This window comes from Poeciliopsis prolifica, unplaced genomic scaffold (genome assembly GCF_027474105.1).
Source record: "Poeciliopsis prolifica strain line A6 unplaced genomic scaffold, Auburn_PproV2 SCAFFOLD014, whole genome shotgun sequence".
NCBI lineage: Eukaryota > Metazoa > Chordata > Actinopteri > Cyprinodontiformes > Poeciliidae > Poeciliopsis > Poeciliopsis prolifica.
In genome coordinates, this window is record NW_026562389.1 from 4,806,646 (window position 1) to 4,829,630 (window position 22,985).

At 39.2% G+C, this 22,985-nt stretch overlaps 1 protein-coding gene across 2 annotated transcripts; it reads left to right on the plus strand.

Annotated features, from left to right (window-relative positions):
* The first annotated feature begins 413 nt into the window (after positions 1-413).
* On the plus strand, positions 414-15,928 carry si:dkey-178e17.3 (somatomedin-B and thrombospondin type-1 domain-containing protein). 2 transcript variants are annotated; one of them, XM_055039028.1, is made up of 5 exons: positions 414-1,194; positions 9,875-10,060; positions 10,724-10,814; positions 13,489-13,647; positions 13,772-15,928. In XM_055039028.1, the coding sequence occupies exons 1-5, from the start codon at positions 945-947 to the stop codon at positions 13,869-13,871; spliced, it is 786 nt and encodes a 261-aa protein (XP_054895003.1). In that variant the 5' UTR covers positions 414-944; the 3' UTR covers positions 13,872-15,928. The 2 variants fall into 2 exon arrangements, with proteins under 2 accessions (XP_054895003.1, XP_054895004.1); XM_055039029.1 differs by having other exon boundaries at positions 9,878-10,060.
* Positions 15,929-22,985: the final 7,057 nt, after the last annotated feature.

Here is a 22,985-nt window from a genome sequence, read left to right on the forward strand (position 1 = left end):
CTGCACTACAATAATAATAATAATAAAAATGCAACACCTGCTGGCAGGTAAAAATAGGCAAAACAAACAAATAAATAAAATTAAAGAAACACAACTTAAAAAGAGTTTAATTACAGGGGTTATTTTTTAAATCATCCTCACTACTTTCCTGTTTACAGTCTGAGAAAAAAATATATATACAAGAAAGCGTTACTTCTATATTGATGTATATAATCCAGATGTTATTTTTAACCAGATGTTTGTGTTTAAAATTCAATGAGAAGCATAATGTCAAGGTTTTTCTAAGAAATGTCTGCAGCTTCACCGTGATCTATAACTCGTGTTCTGACCTCCTTCTTTCACTGAAAAGCAGTGGAGCAGAACTAACGCCATTGTTCCCTCAGCCTTTCTCTCATTGGGTACTTGCTGTCATTTCCCCGGATTGAGTAGAAATGATTTAGTCGGAGAGTATCGGGACTTCACGCTTTCTCTTTCTTTTCTTTTGTTTACTCGATTATTTCTTATCAAAATATTGATTCCTCTGTCCGTGGTGCTGAATTTTATCATTTGAATCTAATGTTGATCGGCGCAGTGCAACAATTTTTCCCTCGGTTTGAGCTTTCGCATTTATTTTTGTAAAGTTAAATTATTATTTCACTATTGGGGGGACCCTGTCAATCCGTCCTAATAAAATGCAACTGAGCGAGTAAGACGGAAGGGACCCTGACTGTAGGCTGGCATCATTCTTCACCTATTTTTGAGTCTAAAGGGGCGGTGTAAGTCAGACAAACAGGAGAGTTTATTGCGCACAGATATCCAGCTTTACGCAACACTTGATTGCATGTTGGTGGACTGTGTTTTACTTTGTTTTTATCTGAAAGCTAACAACATAAGTGAAACATCTGTCAGAGTAAAACTTTTTTGAGTGCGAGCGCAGAGCAGGTGGACCTGGAACAGCATCTGTCATGGGAGCGCACGGATGGAGCGCGGTGCGTATGGGGATCGCAGTTTGTGGATACTTGGCGTTTTTCTGCACTGAGTTCGTCCCGGTCACTGAAGCCGGCTGCAGGGAGAGGGGGAACCAGAACTGCTGCCCCAGCCGAGACAACGAATGTTTTGAGTACACGAGGAGAAAAACGGTGTGCTACTGCGACAGCTACTGTCAAAAAACCAGAGACTGCTGCGAAGACTACCAACACGTGTGCCAAATATCTGGTGAGTTTTTCCTGGTCATTTCCCCCCAAATGACTCCTGAAAATAAGAAAACATGCAACACCCTTCAAAACTTTTAAATGTTTCTTTCAGTGGCGGTTTTAGCATTAATAGCGCCCTGGGCGAGTACTTACCTTGTGCCCCCCACTCCTACAACATCTCATGTGACTTATCTCTAATAATAGGAACTAAAAAAAAGAGTGATTAATGTTTTACTGAATACAAATGAAAAAGAGTAAATACAGAAATATCTATGAATAGCCATATGCAAAAACAAATGTAGAATATTATTAATTTCAGGAACTTTATTACTAAATGAATCACGTTAAATAAATACATTACACACAGACAGATGTATGAAAGCTTTTATTCCTCTTAATGCTTTTCTACTTACAGTTGATGAGAATTTTCTATCAGAAAAAAAGTTACATTTTAATACAGAAATGTAGTCAGAATGAATCATATAATCAATACATGCTTAAAGGTTATCAGTTTTCAGAATGTGAGCCTCTTCAGAATATATGTTTGAATTGAATATAGATTACATGACCTTATCAGTATAGAATAATTTAGTTGAAGTTTGGCCAATCAATATCTTGTACCTGTATGCCTCAGGTGATTTTATTTCAAAAAATAAAACATGTTTTTCTTTTGTGCTCTACATACAACTACCTTTGTCCATACCTTTGTCCATATGGACAAAGGTGGCTGTCAGTGAGGTGGCAGTAAGACTGTGAGACATAATGCACATAACTGCCTCTAGTCTGTTGTAGCTGAAAGACCAGCAGTAATCTCTTGTGTTGAAAGTTTGGGAGGTAAATTTAGTCTTTGCTGTGTGTGTTTGAAAATGAAGTTGCCTTTAGGTTTGCAGTTTTGACCCTTAACCTTCTCATTAAAGCTCGAAATTACACAGCTACATGTGCAAAGTGGGGCGAACAATCATAAGAAAGACACAAGTTAAACAAATGGTTGGTTCACTTCTTTCCACCCAATCATCTTGACTGCTGCTATATATGGACAGATGAAGGAATGGATGTCTTAGGAAGAGACTGCCAAAGATGGAGAGGATTGCAGTGGAGTTTAGTCTGCAGTGTGACAATCAGGAGACAGAGAGTTGTAACTTTCTGTTACAACTTAACCTGTGTGTTAAAATGACCATACGGGGTGAATGTGAACACCGACTTAAGTGCACAAAACGAGCATCTGCAGGGTCACAGGAGCTCATAAAGTGCTGCAGAGAACCTCTTATCAAAGCATAATTGCTGGTAGAGTTCAGACTCTTTTCTGTGGTGTAAACTGTCTTATTTTGACTTCAGCCAGTGACCTTCAGTAAGCCAAAAGATCACTCATCAAAACCCCTGAGAGAAAGATTTTTGTCTAAAAGATAATATTCAGGAATGCCTTTTGAATATATTCTTACTCTTTGAGCTTTATCATACTCTTCTACATCACAACAACAGATAAATGTCTTATTTAAATTTTATGAGTCAGACGTTCACAATATACTTGTGACTTGGCAAAACTAATAACACTTCCCTTTTAAATAACTGTAAATAAAACTTTACACTCCAGGCATGTCAGTAAAAGAGGAAGCCACCTGAGGGGGTTTCAGGCATCTCTTAATCAGTCACATGTATTTCCCAAACATGAAAATTACAGGAGTAAGCTCAGTGAAGCACTTCAGGTCAGTGTTGACATTACCAGTCTGTCTGGAAGGTTTGTTTCCTCAGAGGTCAAAACTCCCACGTGCAGCAGATGGATCACATACTTCACAGTGTTTTTTTCCTCTGAGGATCTCTGACAGCTATGTCTGGAGAGATGCAGGAACTGCAAAGCGGTTTGTCTTAGCAGACTGAATTTGGTTTCCACAAGGTACAATTTTCCTGTACTACTAAAGACCATTAGAGCATATGCGCCTCAGTGAGCATCCTCTGATGCTTAGAAACATTGTCTACAATCATAGTCATTTCGCTGCACATGGCGGCATATGGGTTCATCAAAGTGCTGTGGTATCCTGATACTAGACACCTTATCTGATTCTGATCCAGCAGCAGGTGAACAAAGTCTGTAATTAACCTGGGTCAGCTGCAGCAGTTGAAAGACTGCAGAGGAGGTGACACCAGAAGACTAAAACACTGCTTATCACGACTACAACACAAACACTTAACGATTTTCAAAGCGGTGGCATTTTTCTCCAGGGAGGGTGTTGAAATGAAATCTTTCGGGGAAGCATGCTGCGTCCAAACAATGTCAGGGACATCCTGGAAAGTTCTAGTATGTAAACAGAATATTTAGTATAAGGTACACATATTTTAAAATCTGAAAATATTCATTCTTTCTACTGATGGCAGGAAGCAACAAATACAGCTCTGGAAAAAATAAGAGACTACTTTAAATGATCAGTTTATCTGATTTGACTTTTTAAGAAAAATGAAAATTTTTCTTTTACTCTATGAACTACTGACAACATGTCTCTGAAATTTCAAGCAAAAATTTTGTATTAGGAGAACATAAGAAATTGTCAAAATAACAAAAAAGATGCAATGCTTTCAGACCTTAAACAAAGCAAAGAAAGCAAGTTCATATTCATTTAGAAACAATAATACTAATATTTTAACGCAAGAAGAGTTCAGAAATCAATATTTGATGGACTAACCATTAAGTTTTCAATGGGATTCAGTGAAGTGGATTATTAATGTTTCTCAGAGCTGTATTTCATTTTTTTGTTTGTACTGCCAGAAAAAATACTTTTATAAGTGGATCTGTTTGTAATTGTATAAAAGAAAATATACAGTGATGGAAAGGAGAAATTGTGTAATGGAAGATGTTAAAAGTTGAGACAGATCACAGAAAATACACAGTTTTAAAAGAAAATTCAAAGCATCACAGCAGAAACAGTGTTTAAAGAACCACAAAAGCAAGAAACAACTGGCATCCAGCCTGTATGCATCCTGAAAGAAATATGATTTCAAACTGTTTCAAATCCTGAACCAGAGGAAGTGTCTAATCAAGCCAGAAGGCAAGATCAACTAAAATCATAACTCAGCACAGACAGAACATAAAACAGGAACACAGAACTTGAAACAAAACCAGCCAAACCAAAACAATCAAAGACAAACCACAAAGTCTAAAAGTAAAGCAAAGGATCACACAAAATGACAAACACAATGAAACATGTTCAGCTTTGTAGTTGTATATATTGTAATACTTGCTAAACAATTATGGAGGCGGAAAAGCCTCCAAAATAGTTTTAAAAGAAATTCAAACTGAATTGAGATTTGGCTGAAGGTCGACATGCTTTCATGATATTTTGGGTTAATTTTTTTTATGCACATTGAGATTTTTTATTAATCTTAAAAAAACTCAATCTCTGCCCTCCGCTGTTAATAAAGTGATATTTGAAGTTCTGAGATTTGTTCAATACAAAGACCACTCAACTTTTTGCTGATCCTGATAACCTGGAGACTCAGCTGACAGGACTGAATTTTACCAGTATGAGGAATTGTTGGTTTGCTTTTAGTTCGGTCAAATTTAACTCAACTCAATACAATTTAACTTTATTCCAAGGAAAAATTAAAGAAGCAGAAGCTGAAAGTTCTTGTTTAGGTTGTCTCTTTTCTGTTTTAATTGGATGAGAATCTGCCCTTGACACACAAAGCTCCTTGAAGGAGTTCTGTCATAAATTTCATGTTCACAGCATGTTTTCAGTCAAAATAATTGCTCATCTTTACTGCACAGACTGTAAAGATCATGCAGATCCTCAGAAATCTGGAGGAGGAGGCTCCTTTCTACTCCAGCGGTCTGGTTGTATTCACTCTGACAACAAGACAGGTTCTTCACCTCACATGCCTCCTTCTGCTGCAGATGTCTGGCTTCTTTTACATTTCACTTGGGTATTTTTGTTATGCCAAGATCTCTTCGTCCTATTTCCATTTACTTTCACTCCTCCTTTACCTTGTTTCCTGTTCATTCTCCCGTCCACATGAAATGCCACAGCTGCTGTGGCATTTCTCTTCATTTACTTTCCTGATTGCAAAGTTGATGTCCAACATCTGCTTCATGACTGAAAACAAATAAAAGGTTCACTGGGAAAAAATGTAAACCACAGAAAGAAAGCAAACCGAAAACAAAAGAGCATGGTGATTTATTTGAAATGATATTGAAATAATTTTGAAACTATTGTCTATTGGCATGAACAAATACAAATTCGCATATCAATTACATTTCAATTGAGATTCACCATGAAGTTAAAATTTTCCACTAATTTTGGCAAATCACAATCACATTTGGTTCACATCCATGTCAACACTTGATGATCTCCTTATAATTTCCCAGGTCGTATTTACTCTTCATATATTCTTAAAGTATTACGTTCACTTCATCTGAATATTCTCATGTAGGTCAGATTATGGTTTTAAAAGTTTGTTTTGTATGTTGTCAGATGATAAAACTTAAAATTTCAACACTTTCTAAACTTGCCCAATTGCCTCAAACCTAAAGTAATGAATTCAAAGCAGAGACAACTATAGTGACATCAAGTACTTCATTGTTAAAGCATAACAGTCTCTAAATACAAATACTTTTTCTGAATGATGACGGTGTTGCAGTCATACCCTTAGAATAACTAATTCTTCAGGGTTCAATGGATATCTGGGGAAAAGTGCATAGAGTTTTAATTAATCCTTGTTTAGTGGTTGGTTTGTTTGCTATTCCTGTTTATGCTGTTATTAGAAAAATTCATCCCCTTCAAAGGTTTCACCAGACTTGTGGTTTCATTGTGTTTCCTATGTTGATGGTCCTAAATGTTAACAGTGGTCAGACCTTGGCCCAAAGGGACTAACTTTATTGGGAAGGAGACAGTGTGGTGGTTTTGAGCCAAAGTGGCCTTTCAGACACCAGCTGGACATCTGCATCCCATCAGGAAACCAAGGGGGGTTAAAGGGGAAGCAAAAAGGAACCAAAAAAAAAAAAAGGCAACAGATGGATCAGAAAAAGGGCTAGTGGAAGACAAAACAGATACAGCTAATTGATTTTTTTATGTTATTAAAACATACTTTTATCAGAGTAAAAGAAAAAGCATGGAGGTGATTCACACTCATGACAAATTCTACAAATAAATTTAAAATCTTGGCAAATTGTTTGAGCTCCTTGGCCGATTTAACAATGAGGAACAATTTTGTGCTGAAATACTACAAAATAAATAAAAAAGGATCACTTACTTTCATCTTAAAGCCATCACATAATACTAACTTATCATAAACAGTAAACAAAACAAAACATTGCAAGACCAAAAACTCTTACCAAATATTTTTGGTCTAGTTTCTAGAGCAAATATCTTAGAACACATGAAATTAAACAAAACAAACTTACAAGTAACTTTTCAGGAAGTTATAGGAGCTTGTCTTGAGTAAATAAGACAAACTTAATTACTCAAGGGTATTGATGAAAAAAAAACTTTGTTCCTTTGTCAGATTATTTAACTTATATTTTCTCCATAAGTTAATTTATCTGCCAATGGAACAATGACTTTTATTTGATCAATATTAAGAAATTATTTACTTAAAACATGTCTCTATGTCTTGCTGAAAAGTTGTATGTTAGTTTGTCTTATTTCAGGTGTACTAAGATATTTGACCAAAATATGGTATCTGTCAAATTAGAGCAAAAATACATGGTAAGATTGTTTATGCAGTGAAAAGAAATTTTCCATAATTGAAGAAAATAAATGATTAGAACATATTTCATGCAGCAATGATGTTTTTTCTTTCACTGGCTTCAATATCAGGATCTAATTTCTCTCAAAACATTTAATAATGCTCAAAAAGTGATTCTAGCATAAAACTTATATTAAAGAGGAAAGCTGAATTTTCCAAAGTAAATAGCACAACAAACACCATTTGTTTCCTGTATTGGGGTCAGAGGTCAGAGTTGGTGAGAGGCTGTCCAAATGGGACTTTCTCCTCCACAATGCAAACAGGGCACAATGGTGACTGTGTGATCCAGACTGTCAGGGTTAGCATGTGGGTGGCACCAGAAACAGAGTGGGGGCCCACCACAGTCTGGTAACTTCCTCCTGACCTCTGGTGGCTTGGGGCCTACAGGTTCATGCTTCCAGACAAAACCTTATTCCTGTTCGCATGAGTGTGTTTGATGAGTGGGGTAAAAATAGTTATGGGTGTTTAAACAGAACTGATTTCACTGGGCAAAACCTCAAGTGTCCTTCTTGTTTGTGTTTATGCTACTAAAAAAAGGCAAAAAATAACAACATAAAAACTGCTCTGTGCAAGTGGAAGGAAAGGCATGTTAGGATAAGAACAGGCGCAGAAGGCATAAGTAGAAAGTTATTATGCTTTTCACCAGTTTATCTTTGAAATTCTTCTCAAGAGAAAGTTTCTGTGTGTGCTTTATATCAAGATGAACCAAAGTGGAAATTCCCCAATCATTTGCATGTAGGTTTATGTTTATTTGTATGTAAATGGTATGTTTGAAAACTATTCATATCACATTGCAAAAGCAAACTTCGATGTATCTTATTGGGATCTTTTGCAAGAAACCACTTGTTTTAATATACTACAAAAACACAAATATCTTAGTGCACTTGAAATAAGTCTCCACTTATTTATAAGTAACTTTTCAGTATGAGCTTGTTTTTAGCCAATAATTCCTTAATGTTAATGAAAAAGTATTAGCTACAAGTGAAATAATCAGAAATAATAGGAGTATTGGAAAGAGTATTGCTACTCTTATGCTAATTTAATGCATAAACTAAAATGTATTGCAGTGTCCATGCCACTGAATTACAGTTATTAGCACTGCTGCCTTGCAGCAAGAAGGCTCTGGGTATTGTCCTGTGATGGACTGTTGACCTGTACCTGGTGTATACTTCCTCCATCCATTGACTGCTGTGGCTGGGCACAGCAGTCATTGTCTACACCAGGTGTAGACAATGAATGCATGGATGGGTGGATGCGTGTATTCTTTGCTTTTAATGTTCTAATCGTGCCCCACTTTTTCTTGGTTTGTTACATGTAATTAAAATAACATTTTTTGTGATTGCAACTGAAAAAAATAGTAAAAAAAAGTTCAAGCATGTTAATACTTTGGCGAGATACTGTTTGCACATTGTTTTGTGGGAAAGTAAAGTGTCAGGTTGGAAGCACTAATGTTCAGGAATTCACGGATTCCACAGTGGCTTTGTGGATCCGCCGTGTCACCGCGCCGCCCTCTCTCCTCTCAAAATTTGGCTTGGGAATGAGCCAAACAGGCGGCACCTTAAAAGCCCCTTTTTCCTCCCACACACGCAAACGCACACACCATTATTCAATCACAGTATTGTACTGATGGTTGGATGAGTTTTATGAAGAAAGAGTGGAACCCTTTATGTGGCGGGGGAGATTAGATTCAGTTATGGTATATTTATCCACTCCTTCTCTGTCATTTCACCAAGGTTCTCAGAGTATCATGCTATGTGCACCTGTTCTCCTTCTGTTCTCGTGTTCTCATCCTGGAAATGGAAGTAAAGTGAATGAAAATAATATTCTGGTGTAACTGTGTTTGTTCAGATTTTGATGTTTTCTTTTAGGTCCTGATTGCCTCTTATTGCCTTGTTTATGATGTTTGTGGTTTCTCCTCAAAACAAGGTCCTTGAATGCCCACAACCATTACATCTGGTAACTTAACAAGGCTTGATTATTGTTTTTTGTTTTTTTTGGCTTTGATCAGAACAGCAATCTCAGGAATACAACTTCCCCTTAGCTTGTCGTAATTGGCCAAATCAGCCTCCTGAGCAGGAAGTCTAATTGCCGGTGCTGTTTACATGCTATGTTTCCCTTGCGGGTGTGGGTTTAAACGGCAAAACTAGAAGGGACAGGATGCCAATTAGCCCCTATCTAAAGCCACCACATATATGACCTGGGCTGCAGACTTCCTGTGTCTGGGATGTAGCTGATCCTACATAAATCACTTTTAATAACAGCTACCCAATGCCACCTGCCTACCTGTTTGTGTCAGCTAATACTAACAAACAGACACTTTGACATGAATGCAAAGATTAGGAGAATATCTTTAACTCCCAGAAAATGTTGAATGTTTTATTTCAGGGCCTTTGGATCAGTTCCTGTCCTTTGGGTTGGTTTTCTAACAAGACTGACAAACTTGCAGTGCAATTAGCCAGATTGCACTGGAAAATGCACACAAATAGCAATTTTAAAGCTTCTTTCAGAATTTCAGTTTTGTTTGGTTCTGTAAGTTTAGTTTTGTCTTTCTGCTGGAAGGTGAACCTCCACCTCAACCTCCAAGAAAATAAATTGAATTTGGTGTTTGTAAAATGACAAAATGGGAACAAATCTTAGCCTCTGTAAATTTGAATAACATTTATAGAACTGCTTAAAAATAGCATATCTATCAATAATATTTAAAAACTGCTTTCTTTATCTGGTAGCCAAGGAGTTTTACATTAAAGCTTAAACAACCAAACAAAAAAAGCAACATTAACAATTATCTAGATATGTAGATAAACAGACAGACAAATGTGCTGCAGTCTCGCCAGATTTGTTTACTTTATCAAACTAAGTCATGTTGAACCCTTCTGTTGCTAACTTCAGCTTACCTCTCCTCACTGAGGATATTTTGAAGCTTTCCAAAGTTATTTTGTGAAATATCTATGATTTCGTGCACCCCTCAGCAGCTATCGACTGTGCGGTTGGATCATGGGGTCCCTGGTCGTCATGCTCCTCTCCGTGTGGAGTCGGCAGCAAGGAGAGGAGTCGCCAAGTGTCCACTCCCCCGAGAAATGGAGGAACCCCTTGTCCAGATCTCAGACAGAGACGAGGGTGTTACGGAAACAACGTCATATGTAACAATGCCAAAGGTACAACCTCCGTGTGACTGCTTTTGATCTACATTTGTGCATGTGAGAGCTCCTTGTCTGGAGTCTGTTACATATCAATTTGATTTCAGTTTTATCCAAAAGAGGTCTTGTTAGGAGTTGCACTGCAAACAACACATTTCCAAACATCTGTTGTGACAGCCAACATCCAGCTGGAATATTTCATCACCTCAGTCACAGACTTCATTATTAAGAGGTTTTCCAGACTGGAAGATACCAGGACACTGATAATTCTGATGCAAAGGGAACATTTCTTCAGAAAACAAGAGTAAAACATTGGTCTGTGTCACTCTGACTCATCTAAACAGCTTCAGCAATCGGTCAAGCAGCAGATTGAGATACACTATACAGCTGGTAAGGACATACAAAAAGTCAAAGTAGAAAAAAAAAATTCAACTTTAATTGCAGGAGTATAATCTAACGCAATACACCAGCAAGGAGAGGTGTAAATATGACATGTCACATATACTGCTTTCCCTTGGCCATTTTTCAAACATGAAAGTTATGAGAACATGCTCTCTATGTGTAGACATATTTTGAGTTTCACAAAATAAGAAATTGCTAAAAGGTTAGGATTTTATCTATCTTTTCTTGTATTTGAACTGTGACTTGTTTTTTGCCTGTATCTCCACCACTAAACTTTAGAGGTGGCAAAGATCCTGCCTGATTCTTTCAAGAGGAACTTCAAGGACCCTTGGAGGAGACCTCACATGCTGATGAAGGAGGAGAAGGACAGGTAATGCCACACCACACTACAATAAATACTGCATGTTTTCTGTGTTATTACAAACAACAGCAACAAAAAAAAATGTTGAAGCTGAAGGGTTTTCAGCTTCTTCTTATAGGAAAATTAAACCACACAAAATGTGACATCTGCCCCTGGAGGTTTGTTTAAATGTGTTGACTTATTTTTAGATGACAAAAATCCATTAAAATTCTTTTTGGAAATCACAAATATGTCATTCTGCAAGCTCAATATGTTTAAATAGATCTACATAACAGTTTACAGCTGGGTGTCTGCCTCTTGAATCATAAACAACCAACCTCACTAATGAGTGCATACACTTACAATCAAGCTGTAAAGACTTTTTAAGGAGTCACAGACTAAACTTTCTGATATCACAACCTCATTGTATTTTTCCATTTAAATAAAAATAATCTTTCTTTGTTAAATTTGAAAGAATTCTGCAGGTTTTCCCCAGTTTGATTTCTGTTCAGGGTACTTTGGCTTCCCTGAGTCCTGAATCATGTTTGTTATGTTAATTGTTGGTTAGCCTCTTAAAGCTGCAGTATGTAACACATTTTCTTAACATATGTGTTTCACTATGTCATGGTGATACAATGAGAGACAGATAAACTGTGAAAAAACATTTAACTCCTCTGCCTTCTCCCAGTTCTTGCAGCGCTAACTACAAACAACCAATCAGAGCCAGGAGACAGGCCTTAAGTCTGTCAGTCGTGCTTGCATATGTGCATGGATGCATGTTTGTGTGTCCTTTGTGCCTCTGTGTTTTCCTGTGATTTGTAGTGGCTAGCACTACAAATTGTGCCCCGCCTTTCACCAAAGATAGAGAGTTGCTTGGAACGCTGCAAGTGTACATTGACACTGGATGGATGGATTTACACTGAATTTTTATTCTGATTTCCAAAACTTGGTGGAAAATGTCCTGCATTTTTCAAGTGAACTTTTGCCTCCAGCTCATTCTGTTATGGAAAATGATTCTTCAAAGCTACAGCATTTTTGTCTTGGTTCGTATCAGTTTTGACGTCAGTTCAAAGGTCACTCTAAAATCAGTTTTGCATGAAGATTAGAAAACACGGACCAAGGCCAATGTTTCCTTGTGCTTTGGCCGTGTAACATGCACTCCAGGACTGAATATGTATCATGGGCTGACCTTTACTGATAAAGTTATTCAATCCATATCAAAACCCCTCACTGCATCTGTGTCATTTTTGATCAGAGCTGATTACAGTGTTATTTGAACTGCTAAAAATCAAGAGAACAAAGTCGTGACTCGTTTCCTGTCTCCTCAGAGCCATTAAGCCTGATTAAAATGGACATGAGATATCTTTGTTTTGGCTGAAATAGAAAGCACCAGGGAACTCTGAGTCCTCATAAATGAAGCTGAGTACATTTGACTTCAAACAGACATCTGGTGTATTACCGCTGTTGTCATGGAAATTGACCTAAGAGACATGAAATTAATCTGCGTGGCCTCAAATTTCTTAAAACTCTGCCTGACATTTTGGAGTCTGAGACATAGCATGAACATGTGTGCTATTGTGGTATTAACAGGTTTACAGCAACTGAAATTATTTCTTGAAGAATATTCTATTCTTAAAGAAATTTAGTGTTGAGTTGTTTTTTAGCTATAGAAGGATGATTTGCAGAAATAACAGCTTTGCTGTATGCAAATTATTTACTCAATGTGTATTAAGTCACAGAATAAAACTTTTTAATAATTTTCTAATCTATTAAATACTGGGTCCAAAAATTTATTTTGTTTGCATTAGAGCATTCACACTTGTTTTGTGGAAAGCACAAATAATCCCTTAAAGAAATTTTACCACTTGAACTGTGGATGTTTGCAGCACTTCCAGAGTTACATTTGGTCTTTTGACGAATCTGATTATTTCTCTCCTTACCCTTTCTCTCACATTAATACAAACACAGCATATTTACTGAAATTTTTATTTGTAAAATAGACAACATATTACTTTTCTTCCACTTAGCTGTAAAGAAAATTAAAGCAGTGCCTGCTGAAATGTCATAGTGAAATCTGGGGAATAGAGAAACTAAAGTCTCATGTTTTCATTGAAGAATCCTCCCGCTGACACTTGTGTTTAGTCAAAGCTGCGCGAGTCACAGACAACATAAATAGTAGAGCGGAGTTCAAAGAGTATTCGAAGAGCACAGCTATTAGAGGAGAAAAAAAACTTTAATTGTTTCCAGTCTGCAGTCTGAGCCATGTTGACATTAGGTTTGAGCAGGTGACCATGACTCTCCTTCAAAAGAAACAAATCGGATACTGATGCATTTATATTTAGTAAATGCATCAGTATTTACTAATATAAAGTGAATTGTTTTGGAGAAGGAAGACCTTGTTACAATTTTTTAAAGCATAAATGTGTCCCAACATCTCCATTTGGTTATTTTTCCCATTTGTCTTTTGTGTTGGAGAAGCTCCTTTGACATCCAAACAAAGAACAACATGCTGGATGGCTGACTCTTTGCTGCAGAGCTGAGCAAAAAACCCCCAAAAAACATCCTTAGTTCTCAGAGAAACATATACAGGTTTCCAAATGATTAGTATTTATTTCTCTGTACTTTTGTGCTTTTGGATGCTGTATAAAATCAGGTTTTCTGAATAATTTTTCCTTTCACTCCCTTTTTGTGCGTCCTCCTGCAGTTACTGTGTGTACCTCAGGGTGAAGCAGGCCAGTGCTGCATGCAAGCTCAAGCTGTGGAGTGCTCAGCTGGTGCAAGAGCGGCTGGTCTGTGCAGAGTGTCAAAATGATGCCATGTCAAAATCTGATCGCTGCGCAGGAGACGGCATGGAAGGCATTAGGTATAAAGACAACTGGAATTTAATTTTTTTTATTATTTTTTACATAAGGTAGATACAGTAAAACAAATTCATTCTGCATTTTTATACAGTAATTATTGATCCTCTTGTTGTTTTTCTTTCCCAGAACCTTCTGGACTGCAGCTCCTGGTTGTCATGGTTCCTGGATGCGGGAACTATCCTCTGAGCGCTGCCGCTGTCCTCCTTACTCTGTCCTTTTTGTTTGAGCCGATCTGATTGTAGGGCTCTGATTGCCCTCAGAGAGCCTCTTCCAGCTGAGAAGAGCCCTGTAGGGGAAACCAGACCTTTCTGTCCTGATTTCTGGATAGACAACTCATGGAAAACAGCTGCATCCTGCCACTTGTCATCTCATCCTCTGTACTGTATATCCCAGTAATTAATCACATTGAAATTCTTGCATGTCTTCTCTTCAAGTTTGAAGCCACATAGCTGCACATCGAAACCACTGCGAAACCTACATTGTTATACCTCTGGATCTTTGCTATCTACCTCCATCAATGCAAATGTGTATGCTAATGCAAAAATGTATAAATCTGAAAAATCTTGTATTTTTATTCATACATTTTATACTTGTGTTGGTTTCTGTGTACTTTGTATGTGCCTTAATAGCTAAACCTTGTGTATCTAAAAGTTAAAGACAAAAGAGCAGATGCTGCCCATAGTTTTAAAAGAAATCATCCAAAAAGCTCTAAACATCTGTGCTGAAGATGATGTAAATACTGATAAAATATATGCATGCTCTACAATTTCATTTTTACAAATATTTCATGAAAAAGTACAACGATTGGGATGACTGGGTACTGATCACTCAGGTGTATCTGAGATGTCATTTAGGCTCTCTCCTCTTCTGTCTGTTCTCATGGTTTCTATATAATAATCTGTATTTAAGTCTTTCATTCCTCAAACTGATTCTTTAAGAGTAACAATCTGAAACTTCATTGATAAATTCCTTAGTGTCTAACTCACTCAGCAACAATGTTTAGGAATCTGAAGTGTGCGTTTTCTGACGACAGGTATTTTATTTTTTTTGCTGTAGCTCATTCTCAAAAAGTTATAATAATAATGCTCTTACAGTGCTCTGTCTAAAAAAGGCATAGCTTTAGCTTTTGTTTCTCTACTTTATCAGCATGGTAGGCTTTGTTTTCATGTGACTTGTTGATCATTTTACTGGTATAACTTATTTTAGTGCAGCACAAGTTAATCGTATGAAGACAAGACTCTTAAAAGAAGCAGTTCTTTTGAACATTGTAAATCTGTTTCAGCTACTTTTTGTGCCAGTCTAAAGGGGATAACTCAGCAGTCCATATAAGGTCACATTACACAGGAAAAGCAGGATCTGCATCAGCCACTACAGTCTTTTTTCACAAGTCCAACGGGTTAAAAACATTTAGTTTGTTAAAAAATTGTTTATTTCAAATGAAGAACGTATTATTGTCGGTCTATAGTTAAATTTTGTAAGTCGTTCACAGAAAAATGATCTGTCCCTTTTGGGGGTACGTGTTGTTAAAAAGATCAGAGACAACATACAAAGAAACACTATCAAGAAATAAGCCCAGTCAGGGTTCCAGGCAAATATCAGAACAATGTTTTGGAAAATTGAGCCTTATCAAATATTTTCATGAGATCCTTCTTAAGACAGCAAGAAACCCCACCTTCAAGTATGTTTTCGCTCATACCGGCTCTGCTCACAGGGGAGCTTAATCAACAGAGCATCAGCCAGTATAAACAACACATAAAGCCAAGTTACTCCCATGCAATTAATTAACTGAATCTCCTCCCAAAACTTCCCACATCTTCTTGTTTTTCTTTCTCATTGCCTTGATGTCTGATCAAAATAAACTGCATATTAACTGCAACGATACAAATTTAACTCAGCCAGTCAATAAGTTAATGTTTCAGTTACAGCTGTTTTAACAAGCAAGCTGATATATCAGTAAAGGGATTTTTGTATCTTTCTTACATCTTTGATTTACGTTTTGTATTTAATATATATGAATTAATAATTTTTGATAGTACAACACCATACAATATCTAATAGTGAAATTAAACAATTGTACTGTGTATTCTGAATATATAATTGCCAGTTTGGTCACATTTCAGTGATGTGTGCTTTCTTCCTGCATTGCCATTTATCACTTTTCCACTATTCAGTAACAGTGACTACAGCAGTGGTAAGTATATCCCCCAGTTTGACTAGTTTTTACAAGCAACAAGAAAAGCAACATTTACAAAACCATAATAAAAGCCAACATATAACCGTGAACTGAAAGTTCCAACATTCTCAACATTTTTCCCAGGTGTGTACATGGGACGATGACTGCCAAAATGACAGATGGTGTTTGTAATTTTGTAATCTCCTGCAATTTGGGGTTTGTTCGTGAGACGTCAGTGAATGAAGGTAATGTGTGGACAGATAAAATGCCAGCGCAGAGGCACCTGACAGCTTGAATCATGTGTCTACTGCTTGGTTTTGCTTTGGTTATCTTTAAACAAAACAGAAAATACAACATTTAAAAGGACAAGTTGCCTCTCTATTGATTGAAGATGAACAGTGAGAATTCACCCCATGGTTGTGAAGGTTCTTCTCCTTTGTCAATAGTTGTTGTGGAAAAAAAGCACTGTTAAAGGACACATGAGCGCAAACATGTTAGAGAAGCTCCTTCAGAGTTTCAGATCTGGCTTACAGAGTTCAATTCATGTCAAGGACATAAGAAGAGCAAAAACATTTACAAGACTTTCTGGAAGGACTAGTTTATCAACAGGCTGCTCTGAGATTTCACTTCTGTTTATCTAATCCCTACAGCTCCAGGTGTCGGTTCTGGCATGGTCAAAGTGGCAAAGCAGGGAACCCTTTATTACTCATCAGTATAACTGAAATACAAACATAATATATGTGAAATAAGTTCAGACAGTCAAATATTTAGAAACCAAATTTAACAACAATCACAGCCAGCACGCATGAGTGGGCCCCACTTGTGTTGATGTGGGCTACATGGGTAATGAGTGGGCATGGGTTTTATCTGGGCGAACTGCATGGGACACATATGGTTAACCTAAAATGAGACCCATATGGGCTGGCCCATATGGGCTAATGCTGGGCCCTATTCAGCAACTAGGTGGGCTATCTGGGAATGGGATAGTACTGGGCAACACTATATGGGCCCATGTGGTTTCAGTATCATGGGCCCAACATGGGAAGCCCATGTGGGCTGACCACATTGAACCCACATGACATCAGCATGGGCTGACCATATATGGGTTAGACCTGGTGGGTGGATATGTGGGCCCCAGTCCTTTTTAAGTGGGCTATCTGGGAATGGGATAGAACTGGCAACAGTATATGGGGCCCATGTGGTTTCAGTATCATGGGCCCAACATGGGAAGCCCATGTGGGCTGACCACATTGAACCCACATGACATCAGCATGGGCTGACCATATATGGGTTAGACCTGGGTGTGGATATGTGGGCCCCAGTCCTTTTTTAAGTGGGCTATCTGGGAATGGGATAGTACTGGGCAACAGTATGTGGGGCCCATGTGGTTCTAGTATCATGGGCCCAACATGGAAGCCCATGTGGGCTGACCACATTGAACCCACATGGACATCAGCATGTGGCTGACCATATATGGGTTAGACCTGGGTGTGGATATGTGGCCCAGTCCTTTTTTTAAGTGGGCTATCTGGGAATGGGATAGTACTGGGCAACAGTATTGGGGCCCATGTGGTTCTAGTATCATGGGCCCAACATGGGAAGCCCATGTGGGCTGACCACATTGAACCCACATGACATCAGCATGGGATGACCATATTGGGTTAGACCTGGGTGTGGATATGTGGGCCCCAGTCCTTTTTAAGTGGGCTATCTGGGAATGGGATAGTACTGGGCAACAGTATATGGGGGCCATGTGGTTTTCAGTATCATGGGCCCAACAGGGAAGCCCATGTGGGCAGACACATTGAACCCACATGACATCAGCATGGGCTGACCATATATGGGTTAGACCTGGTGTGGATATGTAGGCCCCAGTCCTTTTTTAAGTGGGCTATCTGGGAATGGGATAGTACTGGGCAACAGTATGTGGGGCCCATGTGGTCTAGTATCATGGGCCCAACATGGGAAGCCCATGTGGGCTGACCACATTGAACCCACAGACATCAGCATGGGCTGACCATATATGGGTTAGACCTGGGTGTGGATATGTGGGCCCAGTCCTTTTTTAAGTGGGCTATCTGGGAATGGGATAGTACTGGGCAACAGTATGTGGGGCCCATGTGGTTCTAGTATCATGGGCCCAACATGGGAAAGCCCATGTGGGCTGACCACATTGAACCCACATGACATCAGCATGGGCTGACCATATATGGGTTAGACCTGGGTGTGGATATGTGGGCCCCAGTCCTTTTTTTAAGTGGGCTATCTGGGAATGGGATAGTACTGGGCAACAGTATATGGGGGCCATGTGGTTTCAGTATCATGGCCCAACATGGGAAGCCCATGTGGGCAGACCACATTGAACCCACATGACATCAGCATGGCTGACCATATATGGGTTAGACCTGGGTGTGGATATGTGGGCCCCAGTCCTTTTTTAAGTGGGCTATCTGGAATGGGATAGTACTGGGCACAGTATATGGGGGGCCATGTGGTTTTCAGTATCATGGGCCCAACATGGGAAGCCCATGTGGGCAGACCACATTGAACCCACATGACATCAGCATGGGCTGACCATCTATGGTTAGACCTGGTGTGGATATGTGGCCCCAGTCCTTTTTTAAGTGGGCTATCTGGGAAGGGATAGTACTGGGCAACAGTATATGGGGCCCATGTGGTTTCAGTATCATGGGCCCACATGGGAAGCCCATGTGCGCAGACCACATTGAACCCACATGACATCAGCATGGCTGACATCTATGGGTTAGACCTGGGTGTGGATATGTAGGCCCCAGTCCCTTTTTTAAGTGGGCTAACTGGGAATGGATAGAACTGGGCAAAAACTATGTGGGGCCCATGTGGTTTCAGTAATCATGGGCCCAACATGGGGAGACCATGTGGGCTGACACACTGAACCACATGACATCAGCATGGGCTGACCATATATGGGTTAGACCTGGGTGTGGATATGTAGGCCCCAGTCCTTTTTTAAGTGGGCTATCTGGGAATGGGATAGTACTGGGCAACAGTATATGGGCCCATGTGGTTCTAGTATCATGGGCCCAACATGGGAAGCCCATGTGGGCTGACCACATTTGAACCCACATGACATCAGCATGGGCTGACCATATATGGGTTAGACCTGGGTGTGGATATGTAGGCCCCAGTCCTTTTTTAAGTGGGCTATCTGGAATGGGATAGTACTGGGCAACAGTATATGGGGGCCTGTGGTTTCAGTATCATGGCCCAACATGGGAGCCCATGTGGGCAGACCACTTGAACCCACATGACATCAGCATGGGCTGACCATATATGGGTTAGACCTGGGTGTGGATATGTGGGCCCCAGTCCTTTTTTAAGTGGGCTATCTGGGAATGGGATAGTACTGGGCAACAGTATGTGGGGCCCATGTGGTTCTAGTATCATGGGCCCAACATGGGAAGCCCATGTGGGCTGACCACATTGAACCCACATGACATCAGCATGCGCTGACCATATATGGGTTAGACCTGGTGTGGATATGTGGGCCCCAGTCCTTTTTTAAGTGGGCTAACTGGGAATGGGATAGAACTGGGCAAAACTATGTGGGGCCCATGTGGTTTCAGTATCATGGGCCCAACATGGGGAGACCATGTGGGCAGACCACACTGAACCCACATGACATCAGCATGGGCTCATGTCATGGGCCCAACATGGGGAGACCATGTGGGCTGACCACACTGAACCCACTGTGGGTTCAGTGTGGTCAGTACATATCCACGCCCAGGTTGGACCTGGGTGTGGATATGTAGACCCCAGTCCTTTTTTAAGTGGGCTAAATGAGACAAAATTGTAGAACAATGTACAGGGGTTGGACAATGAAACTGAAACACCTCTCATTTTAGTGTGGGAGGTTTCATGCCTGAATTGGACTAGCCTGGTGGCCAATCTTCATGAATTGCACATTGCAACAGTAAGAGCAGAGTGTGAAGGTCCAATTAGCAGGGTAAGAGCACAGTTTTGCTCAAAATATTGCAATGCACTTAATTATTTGGGACATACTGGAGTTCAAAAGAGGGCAAATTGTTCACCAAGACAGCAAGTCTTTGTGATTATCAAGAGCCACAGTATCCAGGGTAATGTCAGCATACCACCAAGAATGACAAACCACATCTAACAGGATTAACTGTGGATGCAAGATGAAGCTGTCTTAAAGAGATGTTTGGGTGCTAACCTGGATTGTATCCCAAAAACATAAAACCACGGTGCCCAAATCACGGTAGAATTAAATGTGCACCTCAACTCTCCTGTTTCCACCAAAACTGTCCGTCGGGAGCTCCACATGGTCAATATACACAGCCGGGCTGCTATAGCCAAACTTTTGGTCACTCGTATCAATGCCAAACGTCGGTTTCAATGGTGCAAGGAGCGAAAATCTTGTGCTGTGGACAATGTGAAACATGTATTGTTCTCTGATGAGTCTACCTTTACTGTTTTCCCCACATCCGGGAGAGTTACGGTGTGGAGAAGCCCCAAAGATGCATTCCAGCCAGAGTGTTGTATGCCAGAGTGAAGCATGGGGGTGGATCATTGATGGTGTGGGCTGCCATATCATGGCATTCCCTTGGCCCCATACTTGTCCAAGACGAATTGATGCTGTATTGGCCTCAAAAGGAGGCCCTACACCACGCTAATAAGTTATTGTGGTCTAAAACCAGGTTTTCAGTTTCATTGTCCAACCCCTGTAGTTAACCTGTCACTTTCAAAATTTTGACTGTATGTCAAAGCAAAAGCTGCAAGAGCAAGATTCTCAAAACTTGGAAAGAATTACCCGAGATGTCAGCTTTATAGTCTTTGCCAAGGCAATTGTTACTCAGCTGGCCTCTAATGGAGTTGATGTAAGGTAAATTGTAGAATTTAATTTTTTCCTTGTAGGAAACCTCGACGATAGTAAAGGTTGGTGACCTTGACCATTGTCGAGGTCTCCAGGACGAAGGTGACCTCGTCTTGGAGATCACCCAAGGATATATTTTGCTGATAGAACAGAACATCCATGTCTTCCTAATGTTTGAACCTAAAACATGTTCACTGTGTGATATCTATGCCTGGCTCATTTACAAACAATAGGCTTCCAGAGGACCAGGATATTAAAACATTAAAAATAATTCTACAATGCTTTATTTTTTTAAACCAGTTCAGTATTGCTCTAGCCACACTTTGAACCCTTAACATTTTTTCATGTTATTATTTTATGCTAGAACAGTCCAGTCCAGTCTCCAAGCCAGTACGCATGAGTGGGTCCCCCTTGGGTTTGTAGTAGGCCATATGGGTAATGAGTGGTCATGGGTTTTATCTGGGCAAACCTCATGGGACACATATGGTTAACTAAAATGGGACCCCTATGGGCTGGCCCATTTGGGCTAAATGTATGGGCCCTATTCAGCAACAATGTGGGCTAACTGGAAATGGGACAGAAATGGGCAACACTATTTGGGGCCCATGTGGTTTCAGTATCATGGGCCCCACATGAGAAGCCCAATGTGGGCTGTCCACATTAAACTAACATGACATGAGCATGGGCTAACCATACATGGGTTGGACCTGGGCAGGAAAATGTAGCCCCTAGTACTTTTTTTCATGGTCTAAATGGGACAAAATTGTAGAACATTTTAATCGACAATGTGGTTACCCTGTCACTTTCAAACTTTTCACTGTATGTCAAAGCAAAAGCCAGTTCAGTATTGCTCTTGCTACACTTTGAACCCCTAACTTTTTTTTCATTTTATTATTGCAGTCTGAATGTCTTAAAACATTTTTTTGAAATAATCTGTTTGAAATATATACGTAAACTCATATTCTGGTGCTTACTCAAAATTAAGCACAGAGTGGTCATGGTTGAGCTTTAGTCCTTGTTTTATTTTTAATAATAATAACTTTTTATTTTATTTTTATTATTATTTTTTATCAATTGGATGTTTAGACATCCATAGAGTTTACTGCAGCCTGTTCGCAGCAAGATTTAAATTTTTATTTGGACAAATAGTTCAGATCAGACCATTGTGAAAAATATCACAAAATGTTTAGAAAATAAACAAAACTCATTAGCAAGTGAGAGACAAGAGTAAAATTTTGAGCATCTGTTTTTTCATATATTTGCAAACATTTTCCAAGTCATCAGTATAAATAAAAATAAAAAATAAAAAAACGTAACATTTCTGTTAATGATTCATTTGGTTCCAATTACCTTTTTGTTCATTGTTTGCTCTGAGGCACCGTTGCCAATAAAGGTTGGTGAATTGAAGTACCGGTAGGCACTTTACACATCCACTGAAGAAAATAGTTCCAAAACATATTTGAATAAGGAGGACAACGAAATGTATTTATTTACATTGAGAACTTTTGCTACATCGGTTTTACATTTGTTAAACCGATGTAGCACTCTCAAAAATTAATCTTGTGTTTCTTGGAAAACGTAAAATGACCCGCGGATGGATATGCGGTTTCAAAATCAAGCCTGTTCTCTTCATCAGTCCGTTGGCGCGGAGTCTGCCTGTTGGCTGATCTACGAAAGAATCTGTAAGTACATTTCTTCTGTTTTACCTAGTACCAAATTTTAGGGAGAGATTTTAAATCGCTTGTTAAAAAAATTGTTGCTCGTAACAAATCGGACGACAGTATCCCAAAAGAGACTTAATTGTTATTGTTATTTTTGCTTTTCTTTAGGGTGATACTTTTCTGATATTGCTAACACACACAGCTACACACAATAAGCAGATTTTAGTGCAGACCGATTTCAAACGCAGCGTTGTGGGCCAAACCATTTTCAAATACCGCCGCCATTCTATTTGTTGAGCTGCCATTGGTTCATTTGAGCGCCAACGAGGCAGAATGAAATCGGTTCACTGAAGAATCTATGTTGCTAGCAGAGGTTGTTACAAAGTGTCTGGACACAATAAAACCATTTGTATGATTTAAAAAGAGTAACTATTGTGCTTTCATTCTATGTACTTGGGCTTTTAATAATCTTTCTCACAGTCACATCAGCATGCATGGGTGGGTCTCATGTATGGATTCAGGCTGGTTTGGCTGGGACCCATGCAAGATTATTATTGTCGTTTTTTTCAATAAAACTGCATTGAATCGTTTAGCTTTGGGCTATATAGGTAATGATAAGAGGGCATGGTTTTA